Here is a 25,087-nt window from a genome sequence, read left to right as displayed (position 1 = left end):
TCCTGACCCAGGGATTGAACCTGCGTCTCTTGCATTGGCAGGCAGGTTTCTTACCACTAGCACCATCTGGAAAGACCCTGGGTCTCCGTTGCTGCCCTGCAAATAGCTCCATCAGTATCATCTTTCTAGATTTCATATGTACTGCATCTGTATTCATGAGGGATATTGGTTTGTGGTTTTCTTTTTCTGCAATGTTTTTTGACAGATTTTGCTTATGGTGCCCTCATGTAGCAGGTAGGAAGTGTTCCTTCCTCCCCAGGTTTCTGAAGCTGCATTAGTGTAATTTGTTCGTTAAAAGTTTTGGATTCAATTCTGAATAGAGTTGTCAGTACTTGTCAAGGGTGACCCCAGGGGTTTTTGGACCTGGACAATTCAAGGAGTTGTGGGGATGAATCTTGGGATGGGGATAGCTGTGGAGGCAGCCAGAGGAAGGGGGAGTGTCAGCTTGGGGCACGTTAATTTGGGGTTCCTCTAAGACATGCAATAGGTGTGGATGTGTACTTTGGGGGCGATGGGGGCCAGGAAAGGGAACTCAGAATTTCTCAGCGACAAGGTGGAGTCCAAAGGTATATCTCCCCTGATTTCAGGCTCCTGGTCAGCCTCCCCCCCCATTTCTCTGCCCACCCCCCCCAGCCTCATCTACAAACCAGGAATGTTGTTTTCTGTCCGGGCTCGTCATTCCTAGGTAAGCCCTGACCCCTGCTGGCTAGGGTCAGCATGGCTGGGGACAGGGTTGGTGGGTGCTGGTTAGGGGTGGGGAGTCAGGGAGCTGACCTGGGCCCTGAACATAAGCAGGAAGCGTGAGAAGACATGTGCTCATCAGCAGAGGACATTTATTGAGCATCAGCGCCCACCCCCACGAAGCTCCCAGTCTGATGAGGGGGTGTCAGGGGGACTTATTTCTGCGGATAGTGGAGGCTCCAGGTGGGATTGGAGCTGCAGGAGAAAGTGGGAAGCAGGAAGACCAGACACCCCCGGGGCAGGGGCATAGTCAGTCTCACCTGGGCCAGCCTGAGCTCAAACCAACAGCCCCAGGGATCTAAGACCCCTTTTCCACCCCACCCCCCATTTGCAAAGTTGACCAAAACTTCTTATTTTTACATCCATGTCCACACGAAACTGGAGTCCTCCCCTGCGTCACTGGCCAGGAACCTGGGGGTGGCCAGCCATGCCCTGATTGCCCTGGGGGGCTGTAGGGCTCTGCGGTGTCACTGGTGCTCTGGGGTGGATTGAGGGCTCTAGGGGCTGTGGGTGGCAGACCTGGATTGTGAGAACAGGGGGGTCTGTTTCTTCCAAGTTCCTGGGACCAAGTGGGCAGACAGCGCCTTCCCCTCCCAACATGTGCCCCCCACACACACACACATCCAGCTTTGGATCTTACTTTCTACATCCACATGATAGGCTTCAGAGCACAGGACAGGTGTGGGGGGCAGATGGTGCTGGAGGCAGCCCAACCCCTGGACTAGAACCCCAGCTGTGTGACCCAGAACACATTGGTCGACCTCTCTGGACCTTAGCTTCCTCGTCTGTGAATGAGGATAATGAAAGGGTTTGGGATTGGGGGGGAGCTGAATGAACCAGAGCTAAGTGAACCAGGTACACATCAGCCCATCCTGTCACTAAAGCCATTCAGGGGACAAGGCAGTGAGGGAGGGGCAGGGCTGACCGTCAGCAGTGTCAAGATCCTGTCCACCTTCAAGAGATTCTGGAATCTGCCATGGGGCGGCGTCCTGGGGATCTCGGGTTGGTCCAGGCTCCAGCTGGGGTCTGCAGGGGTCTCTGGTGATGTCCCCCAGAGCGGGGCCTCGGCAGACAGCACCTGGGGCCTCTGGGCCAGCACCTGGAACCCATGGGCTGTGGTGACCGTGGGCACGTGGAGCAGGGCAGGTCCCCCGTCTGATGGCTGTAGCCTGTGGCTGGTGCTCCGAGGGCGCTGACCGTGGGCTGGGAGCTGGAAGGGCGGGATCTGGGCCGGGGTCAGTGGGCTGCCTCTTGAGAGCATGGTGGGCTGGCAGGCAGGCTGGCTGGCCACTGGGGATTTATACCGGGGTGGTGGGGGAGGGGAGGGCAATATCAGTGTCACCAGCCAGGTTGCCGTGTCCTCATTTCTCCCTGTTCCTACTCTAGTCTCCGCCTCCGTGTCTGCCTTTCCTTGTCTCCCTCAGTCTCTCTCTGCATCTACCTATCTGCTTCTGGCCATCTCTTTCTCAAATTCCTTGTAAAATATTAAAATTTCAATATAACACTCAGTGTAAAATATTAAATATTAAATTTCTCCTTGTGAAATATTAAAACATTAAGGACAGTCTAACATCCATCTCTCATCATCATCTTCAATCCAAGGTCAGCAGGATCTTTCTAGATCCTTCTCTCTATATATATTTAAAATTTAAAAGCATAGAAACATACAATTTTGTTAAAAAGGATCATCTTGACTAAATGGTGTTACACCACCCTCATGCTACACTTGTATGTCAGCAAGTCTTAGTGACCTGTCACTGCGTAACAAACATCCCCCAACATAGTGGTGTAAAACAATGTATTATTCCTTGTGATTCTGTAGGTTGGCAGTGAAGTTCTTCTGCTGGTGTCACCTGGGTTAACTCAGGGAATTTGTGGCTATATTTAATCCACCTCTGCACAGACAGCTCTGCCTCTCTGTAATAAGTCACTTTGTGTGTGGCTGGAGGAACCTGAGTTTCTACAGCAGATCCCCCAGTGATGGGCAGCTAGGTTATTACAAACAAGGTCAAAGTGACTCTCCAGGGTGGATGAGTGGTTCAGTGAACAGGCTCATTTCATTTGCCTTTCTGGGGCATTCTGCCTGAGCCCCCAAGAGGTCGGGGTCTCCCTCTCTTGGCTCCCACAGCATTGTTCCCATCTTTAGACTTGAGGGCAAACACCTGTGCTCTTAACCAACTGGGCAGGGTCCCAGTGCCCGGCTGCAGAGTGGATATTCGATGGCTTTTCCTGAGCTTAAGAGGGAAGGAACAGGACCTCAGAGAGGTTGGGACACTTGCTGTCAGTCACACAGCAAGCGGGGGAAGGAGAACTGGAGCCTTGGACTTTGTGGCCTACAGAGAACTTGTCTGCTCATCAGCTGGGAGGGGAGGAGTGGGTGGAGAGTGGTCTGAAGCCTGGGGTCTGCTGCTAGGGGGCAGAGGGTCCAGAGACAAGCCTTGCTGGGGGCTGGAAAAATCAGGAGTTCTTGAGTTTCTGTCCTGGCCCTCGGCTACCTCAGGGGCTCTAATGAGGTCTGATTAGCCTCCAGGTCTCGCTGCTCCCCCACCTCACTCCCACCCCACCCTGGGGTCCAGGCCCCTGGCCTCTCTGACCCTGAGCTCTGGGTGTCCGCCTTTGTATCTCAGTCTTAGACAGCGCAGGCGCAGAACAGAGGCTCTGGTGCCTGGGTTCTCAGTCCCTCCACTGCGTGAGCCCCCTGCCCGAGTCCCAGGCACCAGCTGTCGATTGCTCCCCAAGACCAGAGCACAGGGTTTGGATGTTGGCAGGCTGGGTGCACGTAGATTCTAGGTCACAGCCTTCCCAGGGGCTGCGACCCCAGCTTGCCCAGGGCCCCCCTGCTGGCCAGGGGACTGAAGGATGCAGGGCCGCCAGATGGCAGGGAAGTGGGGCAGAGGGAGGAGGAGCACGTGGGATTGGCTAGCGGCCCCACAGCTAATTCCCGGCAGCAGGGGCTAATGCTGCCGGGCCATGGCAGAGCTCAGATCTCTGAGATAAGCCAGCTGCTCTCCCTTTATTTGGTGGCGACAACGGAGGACAGGTAGCGAGGGAGTCATCCAGCTAGGTCTCCTTCTGTGGCCGCTTCCAGTGTGTCCCCAGGTGTTGGTGTTGGTGGAGGGACCCGTTTACACTTTCCGCCAGGACAACTCATGCTTACTCCCGGCCTCCCCCGTCCACCCTCATCAGTGCTCCAGAGTGACAAATGAGAGAGACGAGCCTGCTGTCAGCAGGGATGGCCCCACAGGGGCAGGGTCCTAACAAGGACACTGGGTTTATGGAATGAGGCCAGGAGAAAGCCCTGCTCCTGAGGACAGGGACTTGGGACGTTCATGATGATGGCCTGGGGTCGCCGGCTGAGGGGCAAGGGTGGGCTTGTCCTCTGGGATGAGTGGGGAAGAGGTTTAGATCACCTCTGGGGTCGTGAGCCAGGTGGACAGCAAGGCTCCATCTAGTTTGTTCTTTGTGGGATCATGGCTGTGGTGGGACATGACAAAGATAGACTCGGCCTTGCGGGACCCCCTGGGCCAGAGCATAGAGGCACTGAAAGGACAGGACCTGCTGCTAAGAAGGCTGGCTGGGGTGTCCACATAGGCGGTGATCCCTGGGGGGGTCTCTGCAAAGGCATGACCCATTCCCCTGCCTGCACTATGCATGCTCAATCACCACCAAGTCCCCGGCCAGCACTCAAAGCTCTGCCAGATGAACCAAATCCCCAGGTCTGGGTTTTGCCAGAATACCAAAGCTGAAAGCAAGATTCCGGGGCTCCTGGATACTTGAGGTTTGCAATTTTATTAAGAAAACACAAAAACGTAAGTTATACAAAAAAGAGTTCCGTTTGGACGGGTGGCCAAGTCAGGGGAGCGGTGGCCTGGCTGCTAGGCATCCTGCTGCTGGATGAAGGGGTTGGGGATGGCCTCCATGCCGTCCTGCGGGCAGATGAGCACCACCGAGGTGCCCCTGCACACCACCAGGCCCAGCTGCCGCGTGTCCTCTGTGAGCTTGTACTGGTCGTCGGGGTCTGTGGGAGAAGAGGGGCGGCAGTGAGGCAATGTGGGAAGGTGCCCTGAGATGTGCCTGGGTGGGAAGAAGCGAGGTGTGGGGGCTGGGGGGAAGGAAGGCAGGCCAAGCTCCCACCCCCCACCTCCACTTTCCCTAGCCCATTGGCAGCTTCTCTGGAGATGGACAGAGAGGCTCTGGAAGAGCTCTGGAAACAGCCCTGTGCAGCATGCCCTCCTTCCACAATGAGAACACAGCCCTGGGGAGATGGACCAAGTGCTCAGAGGGGCGGTGGGGAGAAGAAAAACCCATCTGCAGGATCTGGGAGTTCCTGGAGGGCCACCATTCACCCCCACACCAACGGGCTCTTCCCAGTGGGGGGAAGTGACAGCACATGGAGGAGAGCTTACTCTCAGAGATCACTGCACGATGGGAGAGGCTGAGTTGGGGTGCCACTCCCCACTCCCAGACCCTGCAGGACAACAGCTATCTGAGGCTGCCTATTCCTTCCTGGAGCTGCAGGGATGGGTCTGGCTGGCTCTTGGCCTGGGGCTGTTCTGGGGTGAGGAGAGGGCAAAAACTTGCTGGACCAGCAAGCTGGGGCCCCATGTAAGTGCATGGCACACACCAGCTCATGTGGTTCTCCCAGCAGCCCCACAGGGTGAGGCTGTCCTTTTCCAGAATGTCATCTGCCTGAGGAGGCTGGGCCAGGACCCCAGCAGCAGAACTTTGCGTAAACCCCGAGGGAAGAGAGAAAACAGGGGCAGGCAAGAGGCCCTACAGGGTTGCTCCTCCCACAAAGAGGGCCTCTGCCTGGTGGCCTCTGACACTTGTGGGTGGCCGCATTTACTCTGCACCAGGGTAACGTGTACTTCAACGTTGACGGTCCCCAGAGGAGCGAGACCCCCTTCTCTCCTGGACCTGGGGGCTACGTCGTGCCACACTCAGGCTGAGCTGGAGGGTCTGGGGACTTGTGGAGACAGGGATAGGAAAGGAAGGGGGAGGGGACCCTTTGTCAGCAGGAGGGAGTTGACAGACAGGGACAGCAGGAGAGAGGGAGTAGGACGAGCCCCCTGGGAGCCAGCTTTATTGTGGCAGGTGCAGCAACTTTCTAGCCCCACCAGGCAGACTTCAACTCCAGCAAGTGCTCAGGGTCGGTGACGAGTGAATCTGGAAAACACTCCCCCCTTGAAGTCCCAAGATGACAGTCTACTGAGCCCCACCAGGACAGTGGGAGAGCAAACACACCCGTCAGCCATCTGATCCACCAGGCACCACGTTCACGGTGGATCAGCATGTGGGTGGCAGCTTAGGAACAGTAAGGAAGGCCTGGCAAGGATGCTTCCGAGCCCCACCAGCTGCACTCACCTCGCATGTACTCGATGGTGCCGTCCAGCACGAGGTTGAGCAGTGGGTCAAACCCTTTCAGGATTCCACTGGCTTGTCGGAATCACCAAGCATAGAAGAGAGATGGACAAGCATAAGATCAATGGTCATTCTGGGGAAAGTGCGAGCCACACGAGGGTGTCAGCATATGAAATTGGAGTGCCCGCACTGGTGAGGGGCCACCCCCCAGCCAGATGCAGGTGTGGCAGCAGCCTCTCCAGGGACAGGACAGATGGAAGACCAAACGGGAAGCAAGGGAAGGGCTCCCGGGAGGCGAGCAGTGACAGCTGACCCCACACCATCGCCACTGCAACAGTCCGCAAATCCGCCTGTGCCTGTTTTGTAAACAGTTTAACTGGCGCCCAGCTGCGCTTGTTTGTTAAATGTCACTGTGGCGGCTCAGCTGCTGCAATGGAGTTGAGGAGTTGCGACAGAGACTGTCTGGCCAGCACAGCTGAAAATGTTCCCTGTCTGGTCTTCTGCAGAACAAGTCTGCCAGCTCTGCCTGAGTGCGAGGCCCTGGCTCTGCTTCCTCTCCTGTTTATAGCCCTCCTCAACCCTGTGATGGCACCCACCAAGTGCGGTGATGGAGAGTGACAAATCCAATAATATATATGGGCACTTGGCCCCAGGCGAGGGAGTGAGCCCACACCTGTGGGTCCTCCCTTCTTACTGGGGGAGGTGCCGCACCAGGTGGGTGGGATTCTCAGATGAATCCAGCATTCCCCCACCCCTCCCTCTGGTGTGGGATGGGACTCTCGATCAGACATCAGTCTGTGGTCAGGCTGTAACAGATGGCTTTGTGGATGTGATCAAGGTCCATGAGTCAGTTCACTCTTAGTGAATCTAAAGGGAGGCTATGCTGGTGGGCCTGACCTGACAGGTGAGCCATTAAAAGGATGGGCCCTTTCTGAAAAGAGAAGTTGAAAAAATGAGATTTTCCTGCTGGCCTTAAAGGAGTCAACTGCCATGCTGTGGACAGTGTCTGTGGCAGGGGCAGTGGGCAGCCTCTAGGACCCCAGAGGGTCCCTGGCCAACACTTGCCAGAAAACGGGGACCCCAGGGCTGAGATGACAGGCTCCCAGAGACACTCCCTTACTGCAACCTCATCAGAGACCTGAGCCTGAGGCACCCAGAGTTTGGAACCACAGGCGCTGTGAGATAAAAATGGGTTGTTGAAGCATAGAAAATGAACAGAAGGGACTTTCCTGGTGGTCCAAGTGGTTAAGAATTCACTCTGCAGTGCAGCATATGCGGGTTCCATCCTTGGTCAGGGAACTAACATCTTACATCCCATGGAGCAACTAAGCCCATATGGCATAATTAGAGAGACCTGGCCTGGAGTCTGAGACCTGATGCAGCTAAATTAATTTAAAAACAAACAAACAAACAAACACAAGCGCCTTGAGAAGCAGGAGCCCCATCTCCTTGTACATCCCAGAGCCGGCATGGTGCCAGTGTTTGTTCAGATTCAGAGCCTCACTGGGCCGGGTACCTAGACAGGCAGGCACTGTGTTTTTAGCCACTACGATGCTACCCATTCGTCCACATCTCAGAGGAGGAGGGGTCTGGATCACGATCTTATGAACAAAGAAACTGAAGATCAGAGGTAGCTGAATAAGTGAAACACTGGGTGCTCACTAAGTGTCAGGAACTTGGCTAACGATGTTACCCTTTCATTTCACCACCACTGCTGAGGTAGGTGGAGTTAACAGCCTCTGACAAATGAGACAGACTCAGAGATGGTACCGACTTGCCCAAAGTCCCACAGCCAGTGAGCTGGGGCTCTGCCCTGGACCACACTCTCCACATAACCCTGCATCATCTTTCCTGCCAGTCTCCTCACCAGATCGCAGAGGGAGATGAAGAGTTAAAGCCTCACAGTAACTGAACAAACCTGCCAAGCCAGGACAGCTGCTACCAGGAGCTTATACCGAAGGACCCTGACTTGGGATGCAGAGTCAAGCAGAGCTTCCCAGAGCAGCTGGGAGCTGCCTGCCTCACTCAAAAGCAAAAGGCTCATTCTTTACCCTGGAACGGTGGTGAATAAGGAGATGAGGTCTGCTTTCAACAGGTGCCTCAGGTGGCTTCGTGGAAATTGAGTATAGGGCCCGGGTTCTTAACTGGGGCAATTCTGCCCGTGCCAGGGGACACTGGGCCATGTCTGGGATGCCTACGGTCATCAGGACTAGAGGGCTCCTGGAATCGAGTGGGTGGGACCAGAGATGCTGCTCCACACCCTACAGCGCCCAGAACGTCCCCCTACAGAGAACAAAGCGGCCTTAATGTCAGCAGTGACGAAACTGAGAAACCCTGGTACTGAGGGGGCCCGTGAGGGTCTGGGGCAGCCGCCTAGGTGAGACAAGACCCAAAGGAGGCAGAGACCTGAATCCCAGCCCCTGTGGCTTCGGGTGAGGTTTGGGCCCCTTTGCGTGCATCCGTTTCCCCACCTGCAAAAGGGGTGTAACCATTCCTACCCGCCGGCGCCGGCAGCAGGCCGGACGAGTTGTCCGAGCCAAGCGCCTAAAGCGCGGCCCAGGCATCCGTTACCGGTACTGCCTCCCGTCACTCTTCGTGGACCGCGGGCACGAAGGTGAGGGCAACGGGGCCTCACCTTCTCTGCCTCCCTGGAACTTCACTCGGATGGTCTTGTCGATGTACTTGGACAGGTCCAAGATGCTCTCTTTCTTTTTCTTCTCTTTGTCCTACAGGAGATGCAGAACGCTGTAAGGCGGGGAGCTCTGCCCAGTCAACCCCCGCAGCCCCGCCAGCCCGGCGAACCCCGCCAGCCCAGCGAATCCCGCCAACCCCACCAGCCGCGCCGCACGCTCACCGCCATCTTGTCGCGCCGCGTCGCTATGCGCAGGCGCCGCCACTGCGCCCTTTGTAACCTACCCCGCGCGCATGCGCGAAAGATGCAGGGCGCCTGCGCGGCGCTCTGCGCCGGGGCGTTGCTGGGAAACATCTGCCGACGCCTGTGACGGGGACCGGGCGACATGGCGGCGGCGGCGGCGGCAGCGGCGCTGGCGAGGCTCACAGCGGCCTTCCTTCTCCTCGCGGCCCAGGTGAGGGCGGCGCCGACTCCGCTGGCCTCGCCGGCGGCGGTGCCCCGGCTCCTCACCCCTCCCCGGCCCCGCGCAGAACCCCGCCCTGCCCGGCCTGGGGCCAGCTTAGGGGATCCGCGCCCCCGGTGCCGGCAACCCGCGGGCCTGGGGCCCGGCCGTGACCTTGCGGGTCTGTCCCCCATCTGGTCTCCCTTCCCTGTCTGGTCGCCATTCCCAGCCGTGGTGTCACTGGGTTCCGCCCGGATCTGAAGTTTGAGGTCCCACTACCCTGCTCCCGCCCCGGCCCCTGCTGGTCTGTCTCAGGATCTCCAACCGCCTCTGGGACGCCCCTCTCTGACTCCGTGGCCTTAGCCAGGGAGCTACCCCTCTTTGCCCCTGGCATCCCCTTGAAAGCGATACTACCCCCATCCCCCGTGGTTGTAGTCAACTGTCTAGCGTGGCACCCAGTGTCTGGCGGCGTCCAGAAGCGGCCAGGAGCCCAGCCCTGGAGTGGGGTCGAATCGCCGCCCCATCTTTTTCTCCCGTGACCTTGGCAGGGGAGTTCCCCGCTTCGAGTTGGTCTTCTGCAAAAGGAAGATAAGTGTACAGTGCGGAGTCAGCGAAATGATGTAGGGGATCACGAACGTGGGGCATGCTACTCAAGGGTCGCCACTGGGGGACAGACCTGGAGATGGTTGGTGTATGTTACCATGAGTGCATTCTTAATTTTCCAAATCTTCCCTCGCTGCCAAATTCCACAACTCCGGAAATGGTGCCACCCCCCCCAACAGCCCTACAAACTGGGCCATTAACCTTGACCTTTCTGCGCCAGCCCCCCCCCCAACCTCTGCTTCAGGCTGCTGGCTTCTCTCCAAGGCCGCTTTTGTCCCCCCAATTCCCAGTTCATTTTCAGCCCTGCAAGAGGGATCTCCTTCAAAGTGTGTCAGATCTTGTGTCCAAGTGAAAGCTTTCTGGTGCCAGGAAGCCCCTGGCACATTCAGGAGGACTCTGATCCGGCTGACAGGAAACTACCCTTTGCTTCCAGCTCTAACGTATTAAAGGCACTCTGCTCGCTGGGCTCTGTTTCCCCGAAACCTAACTACCCCTCAACGTTGTGTTTCTGGTCTCAGCTTAGGGGTGCCACATTCCCAGCAGCTTTCTGGCCCACCCCTTCTCCAGCTGCTTTGCCAGCCCCCAGTACTTCCCCCAGCCCTGTTCGCTCATCTTTCTTAGCAGTCTGACCCATTGGAAGCAGGGACTTTGAGCTCTCTAAATATTTAGGGAAAAAAAAAAAAGGCAAAGTGATAAGTGGGCAAAGGGTCACAAGAACACCACAGAATGAAGGGCGCAGTTGGCCTGGGAATGCTTTTCCGAAGCAAGAAGCAAGGGTGCCGGAGAGGCATTCTGAAGGATGAATAGGAGTTTGCTGGGTCAAGAAGGTGTTCCAGGGAGAAAGTTGCAGGTGATGAGGGCAGGGCTGGAGGTGTGAGATCTGGTGATTTTTATTTTTTTAATAGCAGGTATTTATTTAATTTTTATTGGAGTATGGTTGATTTGCAATACTGTGTTAGTTTCAGGTGTACAGCACAGTGAATCAGTTATATATATCTACCCTTTTTTAGGTTATTTTCCCATATAGGCCATTACACAGTATTGAGTAGAGTTCTCTGTGCTATTCAGTAGGTCCTTGTTGTTTAGTCATTAAGTCATGTCCAACTCTTTTGTGACCCCATGGACTGCAGCCCACCAGGTTCCCTGTTCATGGGATTTCCCAGGCAAGAATACTGGAGTGGGTTGCCATTTCCTCCTCCAGGGAATCTTCTCGACCCAGGGTTCGAACTAGAGTCTCCTGTATTGGCAGGTGGGTTCTTTACCACTGAGCCACCTGGGACGCCCGTACAGTAGGTCCTTGGTAGTTATCTATTTTATACATGATAGTGTGTGTATGTTAGTCTCATTCTCCCCCTCACCTCCTGCTGCTAAGTCGCTTCAGTTGTGTCTGACTCTGTGCGACCCCATAGACGGCAGCCCACCAGGCTTCTCCGTCTATGGGATTCTCCAGGCAAGAGGACTGGAGTGGGTTGCCATCGCCTTCTCCGTCACGTCCTGAGAGCTGGTGATGTATCTGCAGGTGGTGAGGGTCCGCTCCAGCGGCCCGCGGGACGCTCCAGCGGTTACACCTGAGGGAGGTGGAGGCCTGTCGGGAGCTCCGGCGGGCGGGGCTGTGGAGGGAGCAGCTGGGGGAGCAGCGGCTCCAGCACGGGGTCAAGGGCAGGCGGGGCATGTGGCCTCCGTGGGCTGGGGTCCAGGGGAGCGGACTGGGCTGCTCAGAGCAGGGTGCTGGGGTGTTTGGACTTTATTCCCAGCTGGCTGAGGGTTTTGAACTTTACCCTGAGTGCGGGCAGCCAAGGAGAGTGTGGGAGTGAGTGAGGAGGGCACCTGGGCCAGCTCTTCCTAGGACAGACCCTTGGGCATGGTTCTTCATGGCGCCCAAGGGTATGGCCAGCTATCCATGGGGCCAGAGGATGCCTGCTCACCACCATGAACTCACTCCCAATCATTCTGTGACTCTGGATGAGGGATTGGACACCCCCATGCCATGGGTACAAGTTGTGTATGTAACGGCCAACGTAGAGCCTGTTACTCAGCAGATGTGAACGTGTAGATGCCTTCTCTGCCTCTCACCTGCCCGTGTACCCCTCTACCATCCCCCCACCTGTCCCCACCCTCCCCTCCCCTCTTCACCCCCCCTGCATCTGCCCCTTCACCCCTCCACTGCCCTCCTTCTGTCCTGCTCCCCTCCCCCACATTCCTCCACCTAAACATCTTTTTCTAAGCTTCCCAGGTCCTGATTACCCCACCCTCTCCTAGAACTCACCAAGTGTTATGTAGACTGCTCCCTATCTGGACCCCTTAGCTTCTCTCTAAGCACCCTGGCATGGATGGTGTCAGTGTCATCTTGAGGCATAATTTCCTCTGAAGTTCCTGAACCTGGTCTGTGGTTCTAATGCATTGGGAGATGGCCTGTCCTTAATGGCTTTTCTCATTCTCCAAACTGGGATGGGCGGTGCTGGAATGGGGGGAAGGAGGGGCACTGAGAGCTCTGGGCCCTTTGGAAGACCTGCTCCCAGTCCTGTACCTCCCCCGGGAGGAGACCGTATCCACAGCAAGACTGTACTCTCTGGGCTTTGCCACAAGCCCAGGCTGATACCTTAAGGGAAAGCCAGCTGTGCACATAGTGGGTGGGTGGGGGGGGGAGTCTGGGACGTGTGCTCTTGTGCTTCTAAGTGACCTTTTTAAATTAAAAAGAAATGCTTCTAGCCATTCCCGTGTTATACAAGCGACTCAGGGCTCATAGACCAGGGGTCAGCAGACGTTTTCTAAGAGCTTTTTGGGCCACGTGGCCTCTGCTATAACTCTCTAGTTCTGCAGAAAGCAGCATAGGCTCTGCATTCAGGAACCAGGCAGCCATGTTCCAGTAAAACTTTATTGAGAAATACAGAAAGTGGGCCGGATTCAGCCTGGGGGTTGAGGGACCACAGACTCCCTGCAATGGCCCAAGGTGTGGGCGTGGCAGGGGCTCTGAGTGGGGCACAGTGGTGGGGAGAACCTGGAAGTGGGGGCTCCTAGTCCTGCCTCAGGTAGAGGGAACAGGGTTGGCTGGGCAGGGGCAGGTGCAGGATGACACTGACCTTCCCTCCCTCAAGTGCTGGTGGCAGCACCTGCATACCTGGCTTCTCTGGCGCCCCATGCCCTGTAAACACAGCTTTGCCAAATACACCCAGCAGCTCCAGGTGACACACCAAGACGCAGGGCCAGCTGGGCTGGGGTGGTGGGGACCCCAGCCCCTCTCTGCGCCACCGCCAGCAGACCCTGGCCTTCTGAGAGCCAGTATGTGTCCCAGGCATGCTGTCAGGGCCACGGCCCCTGGGGACCCCTTGCTGAGTCAGAGCCCCCCACCCCCCAACTACAACATGTTCTGGGGTGGGTGTGGGTCTGTCACCAGCACAAAAGGGCTCCTGCCTGTCGTCTCTAGGGAAGATTCTAGGGGGATACTGAGGGGTACAGTCTGTGTCTCACCTCCAGGTGGTACAGAGGGATGGACCCCGGGAACTGGTGTGTGCAGAGCTGGGGTCCCGTTGGGCCCCTCTGGCTCCAAGAAGCCAAGGGGCTGGGGTGGTCCCAGGCCCTGTGTGTGTGGCGTGGCTCTACTCCTCCCTTTTAGCCATTGGAGCCACATGGAGGGGCCCTGGCACGGCCATGGTTGGCACGCAGATCTCCCTGAGGAGGCTTGGCCCTGCCCTCCCTTGTGTCCGCCTGAGCTGAGGGCCCCAGCTGCACTGTCAGAGGGCGGGACCATCGGCCAGCCTCTGCCTACTCTGACTCCACCCCCTGTCCAGGTGGCCTGTGAGTATGGCATGGTGCACGTGGTGTCTGAGACCGGTGGCCCCAAAGGCAAAGACTACTGCATCCTCTACAATCCGCAGTGGGCCCACCTGCCGCATGACCTCAGCAAAGCAGTGAGTCCAGCAGACAGCCTTGTGCTGGGGGGAGCCTCCCCATGGGGCCCACCAACCAAGGCACCTCTCCCTCCATTCCTGCCCTGGGTCCCTGGGGGGACTCTGGAGGATGGGTCCTGGGGAGGGTCCCTGAGGATGGAGGAACGGCTCTGCTGGGAGTCCGAGGAGGGACGTGGCCCCAGAGGAGCTCCCTGCCTCTCTGGGCCCTGGTTTCTTTGGTCATAAGTAAAAGATTGGGGCAACTGCTGCAGGATGTCCCCTGTCTGGGGCATCAGCTCCCTCCCACCCCTCCCACCATGCTGGGCTGGGGTGGCTGGCCAGAAATCCTTAGAGGAGTGACACAGAGGTCTGCCCATCCCTGTCGTTGGGGTGGCCCAGACATGCTGCTCCCTGGTCTGGCCTGACTCCTCCCAGAGAACACAGATGCCCAGTGCCTGGCTTAGCAGGTGGATCGATTGTCATCACCAAGGCCAGAGCTCCTGCCTGTCCCATGTGGTGTCTGTGACAGGCTCTAGACACCCCCATCTCCCTGGTGATTGTGTATCTGTGTGCACACATGCATGCATGTGTGTCTGTGTGTGGTGTGGGTTGTGTGTGTGTGTAGAGCGTGGTGTGGGGCCGGCCCCCCCGACCTTGCAGTGAGGCAGTGTGGGGTGGCAGTCACTGGTGGCCCGGATGCCCCACGGGGTCCCTGCCACCTGGCTGCCCGGGACACCATCCCCTCTGCCTCTCTGAAGGCCTCCCTCCCTCAGTCTCTCCTGCAGGTGCGGGACTGGACCAGCTCTGTGCTCTGCTCTCCGGCTGACCTCCCTGCCAAAGGCTTCAGCAACCAGATCCCGCTGGTGGCACGGGGGAACTGCACCTTCTACGAGAAAGTGCGGCTGGCCCAGGGCAGTGGGGCCCGTGGGCTGCTCATCGTCAGCAAGGAGGCGCTGGTGCGGCCCCCAGGCCTCCTGGGCAGCTTGGAACCCTGGGGGTGGGACCGGGTCAGGGTTTGAGGCAGGGGTCTGGGTGGAGGAGACAGGAGGCTTGGTTTTCTGCCTGTGGTCTGGAGGGGGTCGTGTCCCAGAAGTGTGCTTGGTGGATGTCCAGGCCTGAGGAGGATCTCTGAGGGGTGGGTGGCGTGGGCCATGAGCCAGCCTCTTCTTTCCCCAGACTGACTGGTACCCCCAGCCCACCCCTAGGAGGGAGGGGCTGAACCCACAGGCTTGCCCTCCTGGCGCTGAGGACCCCGACACATGCAGGACCCTCCCGCCAGCTCCGAGGGCCGGCCAGCTGTTGGTGGCTGGCAGTGCCCCACCCAGGGGCAGTCATCCTCTCCTGCCCCTGCCCCCACAGGTCCCCCCGGGAGGCAACAAGACACAGTATGAGGAGATTGGCATTCCCGTGGCCCTGCTCAGCTACCGAGACATGCTGGACATTTTCCAGGTAGGGCCCCCCACCTATCTACAGCTGGGCCAGGGCCTGGGGAGACAGGCCCACAGTGCTGTGAACCTCAGGAGAGGAGACCCCGACCCTGCCCACGTGCCAGAGACCCTGAGTGCCAGCCCCCCTCATGCCCTCTTGGCCTGGCCTGGGCTGACCAAAGGCTTGGTCGTCTTTGATGTGGGGAGTCGGGTCCAGAGCAGGTGAGCATCAGCACACAAGTGAGGTGGGAACAGTTGGGGTCCCACTCGAGGCTCCCCGTCTTCCCACTGAGGGACCCACTGTCACCCTCCTGGCTGCTTCACGCCCCATGGTTAGCTCGTCCCAGCAGGGCCCACTTCTCTGGGGTCAGGCGTGTTGGGTGAGGGCATGGGGTGGGGCGAGGTGGGGTCTCCCCAGCCTTAGCTCTGTTGTGCTTTCCGAGGCAGACTTTCGGCCAGGCAGTGCGGGCGGCACTACACGCCCCCAAGGAGCCCATGCTGGACTACAACATGGTCATCATCTTCCTCATGGCCGTGGGCACTGTTGCGCTCGGGGGCTATTGGGCCGGGAGCCGGGATGTCAGGAAGTAAGTGCCCCATGTGCGTGGGTGGGTACCAGCCAGGCAACCCGGACACTGGGCAGGAAACTGCAAGAGGGGCCTCTAGAGAGGCAGCGTGACACCCAGGAGACCCGCTGAGAGGCCCCTGGGGTTCTGGCCCGGCCAGGCAGGGGCGTCCCCAGGAAAGCATGCCCCAGCAGCCCAGAGCAGCCCAGGGCAGCCTGTAGGGCAGTTGGGGTGGGGCCGGGGCGGCCCCATGGGACCCACAGCCTTCCTCCCAGAGCCCCACCTCCAGTAGCTCTCCCTGTGAGGACCAGAGCTCCTGGCGCCCTCCCGTGAGGCCCTGGGGGCAGGGTCCTCCGTCAGGGGGACCCTCATACACACGGTGGGCCTGGATGGGGGCCAGGTACGCTGCCCCTCGGCCTGCCCCTCCCTGTCCCGTCCCTGCAGCCCCAGGAGCAGTGCCCCGCAGGGTGCCCCTTGACCGGCCTGTCTTTCTAGGAGATACATGAAGCACAAGCGGGATGATGGGCCCGAGAAGCAGGAGGACGAGGCTGTGGACGTGACGCCTGTCATGATCTGCCTCTTCGTGGTCATGTGCTGCTCCATGCTGGTGCTGCTCTACTTCTTCTATGACCAGCTTGGTGGGTCCCCTGCCTCAGCTCTCAGGGCGGTGTGTGTGGGGGGGGTGGAGGCTGTGGTCCCTGCCTTCAAGGAGTGCCTCAGGCGGGGGCCGCCCCTCCCTTGCCTTGGTGCACCCACCTGCCAGGGGAATGAGGTGCACAGCCCTCCCTCAGCCCCTCACTGCCCCCCCCCAACTCTCCCCCAGTCTATGTCATCATTGGCATCTTCTGCCTGGCCTCCTCCACCGGCCTCTACAGCTGCTTGTCACCGCTTGTGCAGAGGCTGCCATTCTGCAAGTGCAGGTGAGCCCCCCGGGGTGGCCCGCACTGGCTCTACTCGCAGGGGTCCCACTCTGCCACCTCTCGGCCTCTCCCTTCCCCCCTCCTCGCCTCTGAGGTGCCACAGCTTCCATGAGGCTGAGGACCCTCTCCAGAGCCCTCGGTCAGTCTGGCACAGTGCAGGCATGTAGCAGGTGCCCACTCAGTGCTGGCTGGGGATTCATGGGGAAGTGGGGATGGCTCTGAGGCCCTGCCTCCCATCCTGGGCTGGCCTTCCTCTCCCCACATCCCATTCAGGGTCAGGCCCCCTGGGATCCGGGTGGGGGTAGGGGGCATCAGGTAGGGCAACAGGGGGATGGATGGGAGGCTTTGGGACGGGAGTTGAGCCGAGCCTGCGGTGCTGGGCAGACAGGGCTGCGAGGGTCAGAGCCCTGATGCCCCTGCCTGCCTGCAGGGTCCCCAACAACAGCCTGCCCTATTTCCACAAGCGCCCTCAGGTCCGCACACTGCTCCTGGCGCTGCTGTGTGCGGCGGTCAGCGTGGTGTGGGGCATCTTCCGGAATGAGGACCAGTGAGTACAGTGCCGCCGCCCCAGGGGGGAGGGGAGGCAGCAGGGTGCTGTCCTCAGGTGCTCTGACCTCCCTTGCCTCCCCGAGCTGTCTGACCTGGGCACTTGGATCTGGGCCAGCTCCCAGTTATGAAAAGCCCTCCTGTCAGTGCTCTGGACGCAGTGATTGCATGCTGTCCAGGTGCCGACCAGGCTCAACGGATGGCTGCCCAGCCCTAGCTGCCTCCTGGCCTGTCTGGTGCCCTGGGGTCTGCAATTGCAATCTGGACGGAAGATGCCACTGGCATTGCTGCCCGGGCGTGGAGCCATGGGCTCAGCAGCAGCCTGGATGTGGCCTGGTGCCACTGGGCCCACTGCTCTGCCCCTGCAAATACCCGTGTGCTCTGGGCCAGCCTCCCCCCAGAGGCAGCCACTGCTGGTCCCCATGTCCCCACCCCCACTGTCACCGACACCATCTGGCACTTTCTCTGAGCTTCTCCAGGGCCGTTAAACACTCTTGGCTGTGCTGCCGTTTGGAGCCGTAACAGATTTAACTGGCAGAAGGAAAACGTAAAAATATTTGGAGTACTCTGTATACAAAGAGAATACGAGCTCTCAAGATTAAGTCCCAGCCAGAAGGCCCACTCCCCCACTTGAAATTAGAACAGGCCCTGGTTTCTACCGTGTCTGGGCACCCACACGGCCTCAGTAAGCCTTCACTGTTCGCACCAGTGCCCTGGCCCAGGGACTCTCACCCTGTACTCAGATGAAGCTCTGAGGAGTAGGGGCAGGGAGGATGGAGCAGGTGGTGAGGGCTGATTTCCATCAGGGGAGCCCCCGTACTGGAGCCATCACAGCATTAACTTACAAATTTGGAAGTGGCCCTGCTTCTTGGGGCTCCAGACTGTGTCCTCAGAACCCCAAGCCTCTATTTCCCAAGAGTGTGTGTGTGGCACCTGGCTGGGAAGGTGGGGTATGTGTGCAGATCTTGTTTTTCTTAATCATTTAAAAGATAATTTTGAAAAGTTTGAATCTGTAGTTGCAGAGCCCCTCTTCCCCTCACCCCCTGCCCCGTCCTGTGCCCCAGATGTGAAAGCCACTGCTGCAGAGGGATGGGGCCCTGGCACTTGGTGGGAGGCTGGGCATTGGGTGGCTTGGACCTGGTGGCCGGGGAGGGTGGGACCTGACCGGTGGAGGCTCTCAGGAGACCCTGCCTGAGGATGAGGCTGTGCTGCCTTCCAGGTGGGCTTGGATCCTCCAGGATGCGCTGGGCATTGCCTTTTGCCTCTACACCTTGAAGACCATCCGCCTCCCCACGTTCAAGGTGAGGGTCCCCTAGGGTTCGGGGAGCTCTGGATGAGGGGTGGGGTCTCCTGGTGTCTGCCTGCTGCCCTCCTGCCATGTGGCCTTGCCCAGGGCCTTCTGCTTTGAGCCCGGCACCTTGTGGGTGGTATGGTTTTTGCTTTTCTGTCCCTCTGGCCACCTCGGGCTTGAGGATTAGCACAGGGTTGCCTCCCAGCATGGCTGCTACACTGGTGACTGCTGGGCCAAGGGGATCCTCCCTGGTGATGGTGCTGTGCTGGTAAGGTGAACAGAGGAGAACCAGATGAAACCCACAGGCAGAAGGATGGGGCTCTGCCTGGAGCACCAGGCTGGCACTGGGACCCTGGCTGAGGCCCAACCCCACAGCGGGAACCTAGAGACACACAGGGAAACGCGAAGATGGGTGTCACCTGCCCAAACTTGGGGCTGGTCGGTCACGGCCGTGTGTCTCTCGAGTTTTCCATCAGGAACTCAGAAGCGGAGGGGATTCCCTGTTGGTCCAGAGCTTAGGACTTGCTTCTCTCACTGTTGACAGCCAGGGTTCCATCCCTGGCTGGGGAACTAGAAATCCCACAAGCTGAACAATGCTGCCAAAAAGAAGAGAAGCTCAGATCTTGGCCCTCCCTGAGCCTCAGCTGCCCATGCTCTGACATTCTTGTCAAGGTGGCAAGATGTTCCTTCCCACAGGGAAAGTCTGAGCCTTGGGCGGGGTTGCTGACGCATCTTGGAGGGTCCATGTATCAGCACCCTGTGCGGGGGTGGGGGTGGGGCAGAGCTGGTGGAGGTCCCCGAGTGGAGGGCAGCCCTCCGGACGCCTGGTCTATCCGTCTGTAGGCCTGCACACTGCTGCTGCTGGTGCTGTTCATCTACGACGTCTTCTTCGTGTTCATCACGCCCTTCCTGACCAAGGTGGGCCCTGCCACAGCCCGCGCCCTGCTCTTGCCTGCCCACACCCCATGGCCCTGCCCCAGCCTGCCCACGCCCTGCCCTCTGGTCCCGCTGCTGCATTCAGCCCCTCCTGACACAGCGCCCCCCTTTTCTTAGAGTGGGAACAGCATTATGGTGGAGGTGGCGACCGGGCCTTCGGACTCAGCCACCCATGAGAAGGTAGGAGTATCCTGCGATGAGGTGCTGAGTATGCAGGGAGCAGGGTTGGCAGGTACTGGAGACACTGCCCCTCTCTGCAGCTGCCCATGGTGCTGAAGGTACCCAGACTGAATGCCTCACCGCTGGCCCTGTGTGACCGCCCCTTCTCCCTCCTGGGCTTCGGGGACATCCTGGTCCCAGGTACTGGGGCTGGGCTTAGGTGGCCTGGGAGTCCTTGGGGGTGCCGGACCAGAGGGGCTGGTGGGTCAGTGGGCAGAGGTGGAGCTTGGCCGGATGGGCCAGGGCGGCAGGGAGGTGACTCCACGGAGGCATGGTCCCAGTTGCACAGACCTGCCCGCCTCTCCAGCTGCTCTGTCCCCAAGGTCTCCCCTCAGGTGGCTCCTCACCAGGTGACCTCCAGGTTGGAGTTTGCACTGGCCTGAGGTCTCAGTCACCTGCCAGGAGTCCCGGGTGGCACTGGGCCAGCTCCCTCCGGAGCTGGGGAGGAACGCTTGGTGCCCTATCCCTCCATGGAAACCCTATTGCCCAGCTGGGGCACGGCCAGGCCTCTGCCCACAGCTTCCGCCCACGGCCTGTCTCTGCAGGGCTGCTTGTGGCCTACTGCCATCGCTTCGACATCCAGGTGCAGTCCTCCAGGGTCTACTTCGTGGCCTGCACCATCGGTAAGCCCACTGCCCGTCTTCCACCCATGTCACAGCCTCCTCACTTTACACTGTGGTTGTTGTTTCTCTTTTCTTTTTGATCTTCTTTGTCTTTCTCTTTTTCCTTTTGTCTTCAGTTTGTTTTGTTTCCAAATTCATTGGCACCAACAGGATGCTTCCTCATTTTCTGTCGAGCCTGGTGGTTTCTAAGATGGTCCAAACCACGTCTCTTGTCCCACTGGGTCAGCTCTTCAGGATGAGCGGGGGTGCAGAGGACACAGGCCCTGCTGTAGCCACCAGTGGGCCAGGCGGACGCAGGCTGGCCTTCCCGGCTGGCGAACTTGAGCCACTGCTGTCCGCCCTCCCCTGGGTTCCTAAGGTTGAGACCTGTCCTCCATGCCGGCCCCCAGGGTCACAGTCCCTGGGATCAGCCTGTCCACATGCACCTACAATGTCCTTCCCTTTGAACCACAGTGTGTCAAGATTGTCCTGTAGTTCCTGCCACTGAGATCCCTAGTTTGTTTGGATGGATTACCTCAGGATATGTGGAGAGTCCACAGTCGATATTCTGGACTCTCCCAGCACAATCCTGTTGCTCAGTAACATGGAGGTGAGGGGCAGGGCAAGTGGCCTGGAATGGAGGCCAGTGCTCGAGATGGGGCTCTTGGCCTGGAAGAGATGGTCCGGTGAACCATCTTTCTTGTAACTCTTGACCTGGAAGTAATTGCACTTGTACAGCTGTGAGGTCAGTACGGCGGTCAGTACAGTACCGCACCCTCTGCTGGGCTCAGGCTGACACCGTCTAACTCCTCATTGCATTTGCTGTGTTGTATGTCCGTCCTTGCGCTATCCGTGCACAGTTGCATTCACACAGCCCTAAATAACACCTTGTTTATTCTTGAGTGATGAGCGCCAAGTGTAGACACCATCTAACCCTTCAGGGCTTTCATGTGATCACTCAGGAGAGATTTCATTTCCTAGTTCTGTAGATATGTTACTCTGGTTCAGATTATTCTGATTAGAGGTTTATAAAACTGAGATATCGGGACACCTCTGCAGCTCCTTCTCAGCCATCCCAGGGATTCCAGGCCCTCCATGGCCGCCCCCCCAGTCTGGGGGCTGAGCCCTACGTGGGCTTTTGCCTGCCCCAGCTGGGCGGTGGGGCATGTCCTGGAAGGTGGGGAGGATCGACTCCCGGGGCGTCACAGTCACCATGGGGTGACGCGCCGCCTGTCTCTGTCCCCGCAGCCTATGGCATCGGGCTCCTGGTGACGTTCATGGCGCTGGCCCTCATGCAGCGTGGCCAGCCCGCCCTCCTCTACCTCGTGCCCTGCACGGTGGTCACCAGCTGCGCCCTGGCGCTCTGGCGCAGGGAGCTGGGCGTGTTCTGGACGGGCAGCGGCTTTGCGGTGAATACCAGTTTGCTATGACTGTCTGCGAGCAATAATAGCCTAATAAGCCCTAACTAGAGTTAAAGTTGAGTAAGACCTCCTAGCGTTACACCTAAACCCCGCAGCCCCCGTCCTGGGTGCTGTGTTTCCTCCTCTCCTGCTGCTGCCGCGAGGTGGGGAGGCATGCGGGGAGGGGTACCTGTGCTGGTGTCGCTGGGAAGCGGGTTTCCACTTGGGCTTCTCGCTGCTTTGGGGCGGGCGAGGCGCAGGCTGGGCCCTGTTCTTGTCTGAAACCATAGAGGAGTGGAACAGAGGCCGCGCCCTGTGCAGGACCGGTGGACCGTTGTAGTCCTGGAACTCAGGGATGGATTGCTGGCCCCTTGGGAAACCCCCTCCATCCCCGGGGCCTGTCTCCCGGGCCTCCAGCTCCCCCTTCAGTCCGCCTACAATTGGACGCTCCCCCAGGCTCTTGGGAAGGCCTCTGGGGCTCAGTGCCCACCATCCTCAGAGCTCTCACTTCCTAAGGCCTGGCCCGACCCAGAACTGGTGGGTGGGTTCTGGAAGGTTCCCGAGGGAAAACAAGCCAGAGCAGTCAGGTCGCGCCCTCTCGGGGTCCCTGTGGTGGTGGTGATGGTGCAGGTCCCAGCGCAGCCCCTCTCCCCGTCTGAGCCCACCCTCGGGGGCTTCCCTTCCGTCCCGTCAACCCCGCAGCCCCGCCAACCCGCGGCCTCTCCTTCGCAGAAGGACCTACCTCAGTCGCCCTGGGCGCCCGCCCCCGCCGACGGCCCGCAGCAGCCCCATGCGGACCCCGACGCCGTCCCCGCCCCCGCCCCAGGCCGGCAAACTCCTGGTGAAGACACGGTCCCAACTCCTCCACCAGCGGAGCAGACCCCAGAACCATCTGCGCCGGAGGAGTTCGGGGCAGACGCGCCCCACCAGGAGCCTGAACGCCTCGCGGCCTCACCCGGCCCCTCGGCCTAGGGAAGGGCGCAGACTCGGCGCCGCGCCCCGAACTGGACCCGCGCGGCCCCCAACTTGGTGCTCTGGTCTGGCCGATGCGCACGTCCTCCTCCAGCAGCCCGCCGGCCGCACCCCGGCCCCCAGCCCTGCTCCGAGCTCGCGTGGCCGCGAAGCCCCCGGCCAGCAGAGGCCACCCCCGTGCGCGGTCCGCTTCCTGCGCGATGGTGTCCTGGGGAGAGCAGAGCGGCACCTCCGCCGGTGGCCTCGGACACGCCCAGTTTGGTGCTTACCCTGCTGCTGCTTCCCTGGGGTTGGGGGCGGGAGACGGAGGGGCTCTGGTCCGCAGAGCCCCCGGGGCTTGGACTGGGGCTGTCGCCGGTTCGGTGGGGTTGGGGCTCCGCGGTGAGCGCCCAGCGCCTGTGCTCCAGCTCCTCCAAGTTTTAATAAATGGCCACGACTTTTTGAGATCTTGGTAGTGTCGCCTCTTGGGGTGCGAGCCCCTCGGACTGCTCCTCCGAAGCAGGGGGTGGCTGGCGCCAGGCCAGTGGCCCAATTTTGCCTTTCCGCTTAGAGGAACTCGGCCCCCGCCCTCGCCGCGGTCACCTGCACGCTCAGCATCCCATCAGTGCACGCACCTGGGCCTCCAGCTACCGTGGGCGGGCGGAGAGCTTCCGGAATGTGGGAGGGGGCTCTGGAACTGGCTTACGTCTTCTACCTCACAGACAGGGTTCTCTGAACCTCAGGACGGAGAAGCCGCCGCCCCCACGTCAGGGCTGGCCAGGGAGCCACCGCCTGGACAGGCACGGGGGGCTGTGACCGCCAGGGACCGGCCTACTCCTATATGTCCACGACGAGAGGCGAGGCCCGGACCCTTCGACCCCATGCCGGCTCCGCGTCCCTCCCGTCCCGCCGCTCTGCTGCAGACCGGCGGGGGCCAAAACCATGATCCATTCCAAATGATACCAGCGCCAGACTCACGTCTCAGCCACGCCTCCGAGGAAGAAACCATGTTTGTTTCTTAAAAAACAAAACAAAACCCAGAAGACGTCTTCCGTCTGTTTCTGTGTTTCCTAAAAAGAACAGGTGACCCCGCGGTTGGGTGGGGGTGGCGCAGCTGCACCCGCCCCGCCCCGTCCCACGGGAGCCCCTGGCCTTGGAGGCGGGACGGGGGGCAGGGGGGAGGGGAGGGAGGGTCCGAGCGGACCCCGTCCTTCCCCGGAGGACCACGCCTTCCTGTAAGCCATTTTGTACGTCGTCAATGTTCGAAGGTGGATGGAATCTCTCTTTTTTTTCCTGTTTCTGAAGTTTGACAAATGTCAAAGAATTCAAAGCGGGATATTAGTTCCTGAAGTTTCCGTTTGCAGTTTCTGCCTTGCTTCTGTTTGAATCTTGTAATTAAACACAGCTTTTGATATTTATGCCCGGGCCTTTGACTTTTCTGTGGTTCAGTGGGTTGGGAGTAATTGGGGCGGGGGTGGGAGGGTGGGAGGGTAGGGAAGCTGTGAAGGGAATCCTGTGGTGGGCCGGGCCCAGGAGGCCTTGGTCTTGCAGTAATTCCTGTGTGGAGGGACACGTCCTGAGCAAACCTGCAGCCTATGTGGCTAGTGCCACCCAACCCAGGTTTCAGCTTTGCTGCTGGACAGCCACTTGTTCTGATGAGTGGGGCTGGGCGGGGGTGGGGGTGGGGGTGGGGGTGGGGTGTCTCATGAAGGGGAGGGAGCGAGTAGTAGGGTCTGTTGCTTGCCTTTGATGCTGTCAGCTTGTCTGTGCTGATCTAAGAACCAGGAACGGAATCACCCATGGCAGGGACCTCAGACTGTCAGTAAAGAACCAGATGGTTATTGTTGGGGACTTTTAGGGCCACATGGTCACTGTCACGACCGGTCAACCCAGCGATGTAACCAGGAACATCAGACAACGGTTAAGCAGACAGGTGTGTTTGTGGCCAAAAACTTGGTGGACACCAAAACGTGTGTTTGTGTCATTTTCACAGGTCATAACATACTCATTCACAATCAGTTAAAAACAGAAAACAGACTTGTGGACACAGCAGAGAAAGGAGAGGGTGGGTTGAATTGAGAGAGCAGCATTGAAACATATACATTACCATATGTAAAACAGCTAGTGGAAATTTGCTGTATGATGCTGGGAGCTCAGCCCGGTGCTCTATGACAACCTAAAGGGGTGGGATAGGGTAGGAGGTGGGAGAGGACACTATGTATCTATGGCTGATTCACATTTGATGTATGGCAGAAACTAACAACGTAAATTATCCTCCAATTAATACACCTATGGCTGATTCACATTTGATGTATGGCAGAAACTAACACAACATGGTAAATTTTCCTCCAATTAAAAATAAATGGTTGTTGTTCAGTCATTAAGTTATATCTTACTCTTTGTGACTGCATGGACTGCAGCACGCCAGGCTTCCCTGTTCTTCACCATCTCCTGAACTTTGCTCAAACTCACGTCCATTGAGTTGGTGATGCCATCCAATCATCTCATCTTCTATCCTCCCCTTCTCCTGCCCTCAATCTTTCCCAGCATCAGGGTCTTTTCC

At 58.9% G+C, this 25,087-nt stretch overlaps 2 protein-coding genes across 11 annotated transcripts; one reads left to right on the top strand and one right to left on the bottom strand.

Moving 5' to 3' along the window:
• Positions 1–4,511: 4,511 nt before the first annotated feature.
• LSM7 (LSM7 homolog, U6 small nuclear RNA and mRNA degradation associated) lies at positions 4,512–8,983 on the bottom strand. The gene is made up of 4 exons (XM_081499956.1): positions 8,957–8,983; positions 8,738–8,828; positions 6,106–6,177; positions 4,512–4,759 (listed from the first exon to the last, which is right to left on the bottom strand). The coding sequence occupies exons 1-4, from the start codon at positions 8,960–8,962 to the stop codon at positions 4,617–4,619; spliced, it is 312 nt and encodes a 103-aa protein (XP_081356082.1). The 5' UTR covers positions 8,963–8,983; the 3' UTR covers positions 4,512–4,616.
• Positions 8,984–9,079: 96 nt separating this feature from the next.
• On the top strand, positions 9,080–23,942 carry SPPL2B (signal peptide peptidase like 2B). 10 transcript variants are annotated; one of them, XR_014056611.1, is made up of 15 exons: positions 9,080–9,188; positions 13,568–13,687; positions 14,440–14,622; positions 15,026–15,115; positions 15,541–15,680; positions 16,155–16,297; positions 16,483–16,579; positions 17,010–17,126; positions 18,345–18,426; positions 19,260–19,334; positions 19,470–19,532; positions 19,613–19,712; positions 20,117–20,194; positions 21,422–21,654; positions 22,306–22,989. XR_014056611.1 is itself a non-coding variant. In XM_081499951.1 (15 exons), exons 1-15 carry the CDS (start codon positions 9,120–9,122, stop codon positions 22,543–22,545), a joined length of 1,758 nt encoding a protein of 585 aa, XP_081356077.1. In that variant the 5' UTR covers positions 9,080–9,119; the 3' UTR covers positions 22,546–22,989. The 10 variants fall into 10 exon arrangements, 7 of the variants coding, with proteins under 7 accessions (XP_081356077.1, XP_081356076.1, XP_081356079.1 ...); XR_014056610.1 differs by having other exon boundaries at positions 20,311–21,582; XR_014056609.1 differs by having other exon boundaries at positions 20,311–21,649.
• Positions 23,943–25,087: the final 1,145 nt, after the last annotated feature.

The sequence above is a fragment of the Giraffa tippelskirchi genome, chromosome 6 (assembly GCF_054371585.1).
Source record: "Giraffa tippelskirchi isolate mGirTip1 chromosome 6, T2T-mGirTip1v1.2.pri, whole genome shotgun sequence".
NCBI classification, from domain to species: Eukaryota; Metazoa; Chordata; class Mammalia; order Artiodactyla; family Giraffidae; genus Giraffa; species Giraffa tippelskirchi.
The sequence above is the reverse complement of the archived record's forward strand: the minus strand, read 5'-3'. Positions and strand labels throughout refer to the sequence as shown.

What these genes read in the sequence shown, in the direction of transcription:
- LSM7 (XM_081499956.1), bottom strand. An exon ending in GTTCCAGGGAGGCAGAGAAG is followed by an intron (nt 6,178 to 8,737) that starts GTGAGGCCCCGT and finishes GATTCCGACAAG; the next exon opens with CCAGTGGAATCCTGAAAGGG. An exon ending in CACCATCGAGTACATGCGAG is followed by an intron (nt 4,760 to 6,105) that starts GTGAGTGCAGCT and finishes CTTCTCCCACAG; the next exon opens with ACCCCGACGACCAGTACAAG.
- SPPL2B (XM_081499949.1), top strand. Translation starts at nt 9,120, where the DNA reads ATGGCGGCGGCGGCGGCGGCAGCGGCGCTGGCGAGGCTCACAGCGGCC. An exon ending in CTGCCATTCTGCAAGTGCAG is followed by an intron (nt 16,580 to 17,009) that starts GTGAGCCCCCCG and finishes GCCTGCCTGCAG; the next exon opens with GGTCCCCAACAACAGCCTGC. An exon ending in CGGGGACATCCTGGTCCCAG is followed by an intron (nt 19,713 to 20,116) that starts GTACTGGGGCTG and finishes CTGTCTCTGCAG; the next exon opens with GGCTGCTTGTGGCCTACTGC.